The sequence below is a fragment of the Vespula vulgaris genome, chromosome 1 (assembly GCF_905475345.1).
Source record: "Vespula vulgaris chromosome 1, iyVesVulg1.1, whole genome shotgun sequence".
Classification (NCBI taxonomy): Eukaryota; Metazoa; Arthropoda; class Insecta; order Hymenoptera; family Vespidae; genus Vespula; species Vespula vulgaris.
This window is the reverse complement of record NC_066586.1, coordinates 16016794-16025369: the sequence shown is the minus strand read 5'-3', so window position 1 is coordinate 16025369 and position 8576 is coordinate 16016794. Positions and strand designations below refer to the sequence as shown.

General features: G+C 28.1%; 1 protein-coding gene across 1 annotated transcript; it reads left to right on the top strand.

The window, feature by feature from the left end:
- Positions 1-1224: 1224 nt before the first annotated feature.
- Positions 1225-6413, top strand: LOC127069333 (homeobox even-skipped homolog protein 2-like). Its single transcript, XM_051006215.1, has 3 exons — positions 1225-1543; positions 2677-2873; positions 5538-6413. The coding sequence occupies exons 1-3, from the start codon at positions 1354-1356 to the stop codon at positions 6192-6194; spliced, it is 1044 nt and encodes a 347-aa protein (XP_050862172.1). The 5' UTR covers positions 1225-1353; the 3' UTR covers positions 6195-6413.
- Positions 6414-8576: the final 2163 nt, after the last annotated feature.

Genomic DNA, 8576 nt, shown 5'->3' with positions numbered 1-8576 from the left:
TTTGAAATATAAATTACGATTTATGAAGTTTTCTGAATTTACGAACTTATAGAAGTAAATAATTGCATTTTTATTGCATTTTTACCTATTATATATCTATTATAATAAATATTATATATATAAGTTTAGTTGAACATATATGTATATATATATATATATATAATTTAAGTACTTAAGTAATTTAAATTACTTTTTAAAAATTAAATACTGTACAAAGCTGGGAAGAAATTTCAAAGAGTACATAAAGGGAAAAGAGGTAACCTTTTAAGATTATCATAATGTCTACTATTACATGGGTATTAAATCCATCTATTAACAATCTATTCTACGTATAATAATAAAAGAATTATTCATTGTCTACGTTAATGTCTTCATAACAGGTAAAATAAGTTTGTATAACTTTCTCTATAAATAGCAGGTTAAAGTCTAAAATAAATGAAAGAAAAGGCATTTCTTTTCTTTATGGTTAATAATACCTGTATTCTTTTCACAGAAATTTTGTTCAGTTTTGCAAAAACAAATAGAAATAAATGTTTTTGTTTATACGTTTTATTTTATATAGAAAATAAATTCATTAAACTTAAATTTATTATTTAATGAAAAAGAGTGCGGAAAAGGTTGATTATCAAAAAAAAAATTGGATGGACTATCCTGAACCGCACCACCCTGAGAAGACAAAGGAAAGCGAATGGTTGTGGGAGTGGTGATGCTACAATGGAGTCAAGAAGGGGAAGATACGTGATATCAAATACGAGAGGTGGATTGGAGTCGACCAATCAGAGAGGAGGACAGTCCATGTTGTGGCGCTTTGGTTCGTAATATATAAACTCGTTGGTTGCTTCCTTCTTTCAGTCGACACACGCTCTTGCATTAGAGTGTCGAGTTACGGGTGTTATAAATTCGAAGTTTTGTTTCCTACGGTCCTCGTTAATAAAAAGAATCAACTAAAAATATAATAATTGTGAGTGTATTTTAACGACCTGATAAATACGATTATTACTATAAACGTTTTGGAAATATTCTTGTTAATAAGAAGTTGACAACTCTTTGACAAAGAATAGTAAATAGACAAACAAAATATTATTTATAAATATATATATATATATATATATACATATATATATATATATTTATAAAAAATATATATATACTATATATATTATTATATATATATAGTTACACATACATACGCACACTAAAACTAAACTCAATTTATGTTTAATCATTCTATATGATTGACAATTGTACAATCAGTTGTAAAAGTGACAAGAAAATAGAGAGAAGTGAAAAGTGCTCACATTCATTTGGGTACAAAAGTAATACATTCATTTATGAAAATAAATTGATTGTGAAATGCAAGAGTTTCATCAAAATTTCGATGATCAACAAAAAGAGCACAACGATCAGGACGAAACGATCATTGTCGTTGATATTGTTCCTTCACAATTTCAACTTCGTCCATCTGATAGCCCTCCTCATAGCCCATCACATAGTTCTCGTCATAGTCCATCACCTGGAAGTCTATCTAAAACGCCAGAAAAAGGTAATACTACGATTGTAAGAACGGATTATCCTTTCCTTTTCTTTTATTGCATGGGTCTATTTATTAATATACATTTAAAATATTATTTTTGACATTTTATATTTCTCTTCCTTTCGCTCTGTCAATCCATTACACTACCATATAAATCACAAAAAGCATTATTTTCAAAAGATTTGAGAAAAACATTTTCAAAATTTTTAAAACGTTGTTTACGCTTGTTAAAAGTATTTGTATGAGAACAAGTCTTTCTTTGTACCTTACAATGGAAAAAATAACATTCAGAATTCTTCATTCAGAATAAACATTCTTTTATTAGTATAAGCTGCTTTTATTCGTGATAAATTTTTATTACGATTCCGAAGAGGTATTTATTCTGAAAGGCAGTATTTCATTGTTCCGAATAACATTGTAGTTTTTTATTACTTCTTTTCTGTGTTTTTTATATAATGTCTTTATTTTTAATAAAAATCTTTTCTTCTTTTTATTTGTTTTAACAATGATTGTTTATGATCTATTCAAACAGAATGTACGTATATTAGTAGGAACATATATCTCTTTTAAATTGAAGTAATTATATGTCTATAGGAACACCTAAAAATGTTATTTTTGCATAAATCTTTTGTAGAAATTAAATTTTTCTTTTTATTGCGTAGATTTCGATAGCAAGCATAATTTTTTCATATTGAAAACTTTTGTTTTCTTTTTTTATTGAAAGCATGTAGATATTGATAGCAAGATTAGCGATACATAAACTCTAAAATTGTAATTGCATGTCCTGTCATGGCAATTGCAAATATAATAATTCTTCTTCAAAGAGAGAAAAAGAGACAACAGCATTATAATTTATAAACGATTTTTTTGCCAAGTGATAAGAATGTATAAACCTGAATCTTCTTAAAAGGATAATTATTTCAATGAATCAAATTTTTTATGAAAATTGAATTCTTTTAGTTATTTAATTGCTGGATCTTTCAACCAACACGCTTAATAGTCTCGCATTCTTGAAAAGTATATACCAATACATTTTGAAGACTACGTTTCATCAGTTAAATTAGTATTTGCCAAATTTGTCAGTTGAAGTTCTAAATAATTAAAAAATCTTCTTAATGACATTATATCTTTTTTGTTTTTAGGAAGTTCTTCAGGCGATCATCAATTAACTCAACAACCATTATCTTCTATGGACCCAAATATTCGAAGATACAGAACGGCTTTTACCAGAGAACAATTGTCCCGATTAGAAAAAGAATTTCATCGTGAGAATTATGTTAGCAGACCACGAAGATGTGAACTTGCTTCACAATTACATTTACCGGAATCAACTATTAAGGTCTGCATTGTTACAAATTATAATGACTTATTAAAAGGTATAAAAGATATACACTGTCCGTTCAAAGAATTCCAAGAATTCAAAGAACATTTCAAAGAAGGACTTCCGATAATTTCACATAGTTGCATGAGCATTCTGTGTATTGCACTCAAGTGGAGGAAGATTATGTAGAACATCTGAATCATTGAAATCGTCATCTTAACATTTCTCTATTTTTTTATTACTCCAATCTGAAAACTTTTTGGACAGAGGATATTAAATGCTGAAGATAGATAAATGACATCTGACAAAAACTGGTAAGAAATAAATAAAAAAAAGCCTTCAATACTTCTTATCGATATTAAGAAGCCTACAATATAACTAAGTTTACGTAATGATTTCATCAGCGCATCTACGAGAATAGTTAACAATATTTACGCTTCTGTGCTCCTACAAAATGATCGGCCAATGATCATGGTCATTAAAGCAATAGATTTACTAAATAAAACTGAGGAGAAACATTTATGAGTATAATATATTATATAAGGTAAGACAGAGATGTAGAAATGATTAGAGAAAAATGATTTTTAAAAAAGATGGAATTAAAGTCTCTATATAAATAGTAATAAACAAGTTTCAGTTACTCTACAATAGATACATTTTAATATATGACTAATCTTTTTTTGTTAATGACATTTCTTTATTGGACATACATCATCTGTCTCAAAAAATTCCGAGACTGGATTAATAAAAAATAAACAAATCTTAAGATAGCAGTTTCAGTAGTTCAGTTATTTTACATAGTCCTTCTCCGCTTGAATACAGAACTGATTCACAGAATGCTCTTACAAATATTTGAAGCTATCAGAAAAGTCCTTCTTTAAGATGCTGTTCAACTCGGTTGTCACAATGGCTTGAATGTCGATTATGTCCTCAAAGCGTTGATCCTTCAATGTGAATTTTTATTTTAGAGAATAAAAAAAAGTCATTCGGCATCAAATCGAATGAATATGGAGGGTGGTTGAAAATTGGCATTTCTTTTTTCGCTAAAAATCATTATAACTGCAGCTGTGTGAGTGCGCGCACTGTCGTGTAGCAAGAAAAAATTCGTGATACACGAATTAAACAACATCCCAAAAAAGGACTTTTCTGATAATTTGATATGGTTGTATAAGTATTCTGTGCATTATACTCAAGTGGAGAAAGATTATGTAGAACACCTGAAACGTTGAAACTGCCGTCTTAATATTTGTTTATTTTTTATTAATCTAGTTTCGAAACTTTTTGGACAGACTGTGTATAATACATTATATGTTTAATACCTCCAGTGTAAATGTTTCTCTTCAGTTTTATTTAGCAAATCAATTGCTTTAATGACCATGATCATTGGCCGATCATTTTGTAAGAGCACATAAGCGTAAATATTGTTAACTATTCTCGTAGATGCGCTGATGAAATCATTACGTAAACTTAGTTCTATTGTAAGTTTCCTAATATCGATAGGAAGTATTGAAGGCTTCTTTTTATTTATTTCTTATCAGCTTTTGTTAAATGCTATTTATCTATCTTTAGCGATATGATGTATATCTCTATATTTCTATGTACTAATTACCTGCTAAAAACTGCAACAATTTTATTTATATATTAGTTTTTTACTATTATTTATATATTAGTGCGTTTTACCTCACATTGTACATATTTATCAAATATTTATAACTAATGATTTTTCATAAAAAATTTAATTATAAACAATAATATTACAGAATAATGTAAATTTGTACATTTATTTAATAGCGAATAAAATCCTCATTGGTCAATAATAATTACATAATGACAAGTTGATTTATTTAATAATGCGTTAACAGAGGTAAAACTATATACCTAAATATTTTCTATTCTATGTTATTGTACATATGAGACGTCAGATTCTTAAAAAAAAGATATTTCGTATCTGAATTTCTTTTTAGTTATAATGAATTGTATATGGATGCAGGTAAATAATATTTTAGTAAAAAAAACGAACGAACTTTTTAACAAATTCGATCAATAACTAGACATATGATTGGTAAAATATCTGCACACATATTTATAGGAAGTATTTCGAAAACCTCTTATCAAAGTAAGTTAAGCAAATAGAATCTCAACAGCAGAAAACAAATACTCCAAAACAATATCGAGTAAGATATTTTTCGTATGAACTTTTTTAATTGTTCAGATGCGCTACAGTCATCCATGAAATATTTTTCTACATATAAGGATAACAATGAACGTGTTAATATTGATCGATTCAAATAAAGATACTATGAAGATATTACTAAATGAGAAACAGTTGGCTTTACCCACGTCAAATGAACTAACGAAGGGTCGATCACACCGGAAACGAAGACATTAACAGTAGCATTCTCTCTTTTTCTCTTTCTTTCAATAATTTTCCTCTCATCTTGGAAGCATGCCAAGCCCGCTCATTGCGGTTGGAGGTGCTAAGCATCTTCGTTAGCGACTATCTACGGGTCTTCCTTTGGGTTTAACGGATCTTTTAATTTTTAGTATTTTGATACTTGTGCTTTTACGAAGGCAATAAAACGTATGTGAATGGAAATAATCGAGGTGCTAAATAACGGAAACGTTTGCCGCTTTGACTCGATATTCATTTAAAAAAGAAAATCGTTTTTTCTATAATTTCAGGTTTGGTTTCAAAATCGTCGGATGAAAGACAAACGTCAACGTATGGCAATGGCATGGCCATACGCCATGTATGATCCAACGTTAGCAGCCAGCTTGTTCGCAGCAGCCACAGCATCGTTACCACCAACATATCATGGAACGACACACTTAGCGTCATCGTATCCAGCTGCTGCGGCAGCGGCATACTATGCAGCAGCTCGATATTCTCCCTATCCGAGTACAGTTTGTCCCACCACGACAGCATCCTCCCTCCACAGGCCGCAACCACGATCTGCGGCAACCTATCCTACGACTCACTCTCATTTAATACACCATACACTCTTACCTCCCCTCCATTTAACAGGATTGGGCGTTCCTAGTGTTGGCAGTACCGCCTTTCAAATCAACGGAGCTACATCTGCAAACGAAACAACTACTTATAGGCCACCGTTATTAAGTCCAGTAACAACACTCACAGAAGGAAGTCTTTTAAGGACAAGTCCAACATCAAGTTCAACAACGGACCTAACTAACGGTCTGACAGGTAGCCCTTATAGAACACCATTACTTTCTAAATTAAATCAAGATTCAGAAACATCCAGTGATTGCGATTGTGCTTCCACAACGAAACATCAATCTCATCACCCGACTAGTCCTCAATTACTCTCCTATCGATGAAAACCTCCAATTGTTTAACTGTTCTTATAACTAACATGCTCTTATTTATTTTTTCTCTTATTTCTTCATATTACTTTTAGCAACAAAGGCTGAGAAGTATTAATATCTGACTAATTTATTATTCAGTTTTCCATTAGAGAGACGAAGGAACTAAATCTTATTCCAATGAAATAATATAAGCAAAAAAAAACGTGATTAAAAGAGATTTGAAATTGTAAGAAAATAAAAAGTAATATGTTAATTTAAGATAAAAAATAAATTTCTTTGTGACATTTATAAGGGAAAATTCCCTAAAGCTAAAACTTTTAGGCATTATCTTTGAACCTCTGATCACCTTAATTTACTTTTTTTATCCAATTTCTTTTTCTTCTAATATTATTTTTTATCGTAATTATTATAATATACCTATCTGTTTTTAGTTTGCAAGGATAACCTAATAGACTGTCACAAATGTATATGTATATATATATATATATGCCTGGAAGCATATACGTGAATATTATATTTAATATAGTTCATGAACAATGCAAAAATTACATAGAATAATTGCATTTTGAGATCTTATTGATTAAATAAACATCTTAATTAAAGAATGCATTGAATGCAAACAAAATTAAATGTTTATTTAATATGTACATATGTATATAATGTAATTAATATATAAAATTTCGTAATAAAAAGCTTTAATTAAAAATAATTAAAATTGATTAAATTATTATTTATTTTTCGAAGTTAAATTATATATTTTTTTTTTGTCATTTCTTTATAATTACGTACGTGGATTTATCGACAAATTTATAGGATTTTTTTTTAATTCCTTTAAATAATACATTAAAACTATGTTTTAATACTACATTAAATTTGCATTTTTTGCAAAATCAATACAAAAAAAAATATATATATATATATTTATATATGTTGTTATGTCTAATTTATTATTTTGTTTTAATTAATACGTTGATTATTTTGTAATACAAACTGTACCTTATTATTGGTGATCAAACGAAAAATATCGTGGTTATTAACAAAAAAATTTCTTAAGAATTATTTGTTACGTGGACAATTATATTGGCATACATATTCAGGATATTCCTGCCAAAAAAAGTGATAAAAAAAGAAATTAAGCCAATAACAGAATTACGTTGTTAAGATTTGAATACAAACGAAATTCGAACAGTTACAATAATGTTGGTAAATCTGGCGTAAACTTATTATAATGTTTATATAGTTCAGTTTTTCACCGTATACCCACGTTCCTCTCGCAATTTTTTATATTAGCTATTTTCGTGTTTGTACAATTATTCCAAAAATAATTAGCTCTTCCGATAAAACTGAAATAATTTCTATTACCAATTAATTAAAAAATTTTAAAGCATTTTTATTGAAACGTTTACAAAAATATGCTTCATTTCGAAATCATGCTTTTTTTTGTTTCTTTACTATACCAGTATTATAGTATAAAGTTTATCAAAAAATTGAAATTGTCTAATGTATTATAAATATAAGTATTACGTATCATAAGTAAGTAGAATATTATCATTACAGTATAAATATTATTTATTGCTGGTGAATGAAAACAGCAAAGAGGAACATTGAAATAAACCATAAATCTTTTAAACAATTATTGACACAAAAGTTATTCAAATCTATTGTAATAAGTGTAAAATGAAGCATTTTATTACATTAGCTACGTAAAAAATTAATCGAAAATCTTCTCGGCTTATAAAATAAGACAAGAAAAGATTTAAGTAGAAATCAACTGATGATTAATTTGTTCTTGGAATATATGTTATGAGAAAAAGATAATATTGTGAAGGTCTTATGTACATATATTTTATAGATTGTGATTATTTATGTAAAACAAAATATTGGATTTATCTGTGTAAGATATAAAATAAAATAATATAGTAAGTACTTCTGTGTAAAATACAGAACTAAGAACATAATTAAAGGTTAACATTATTTGAAATATTCCTACACAATTTTTCTTTATTTAATGAAATTATTTATATGCAATTTTTTATTAATTTGATAATTATTAACAAATCATCATTACAAGAAACTTCATTTTAGATATTAATTTTAATTTCATTTTAAATATTAATTTTAAATCGATCTATCCAACTGTTATGGAGAATATAAGAATTGTTTCCAAGGAACGACATGTGCAATGTAATGAAAATGATCATATTCACTTATTCAAGTCTGTTCACTATTTCACTCTCTCGAACTAATTTTTTGAAATATTAATATCCAATTGATAGTACGTATACGAGTATTATCCCTCTATCTCGTCGATTTCACCCTCGACAATTTTCTACAAAGGGGATAACAAAGACGGATCTTTTGCAAGTGTTGATTTAATACCTCTCATATATCCCA

Excerpts from the sequence above, each read along its gene's own strand:
- LOC127069333 (XM_051006215.1), top strand. The coding sequence starts at position 1,354 with ATGCAAGAGTTTCATCAAAATTTCGATGATCAACAAAAAGAGCACAAC. Across the intron at positions 1,544-2,676 it reads ATCTAAAACGCCAGAAAAAG|GAAGTTCTTCAGGCGATCAT; the intron begins GTAATACTACGA and ends TTTTGTTTTTAG. Across the intron at positions 2,874-5,537 it reads TACCGGAATCAACTATTAAG|GTTTGGTTTCAAAATCGTCG; the intron begins GTCTGCATTGTT and ends CTATAATTTCAG.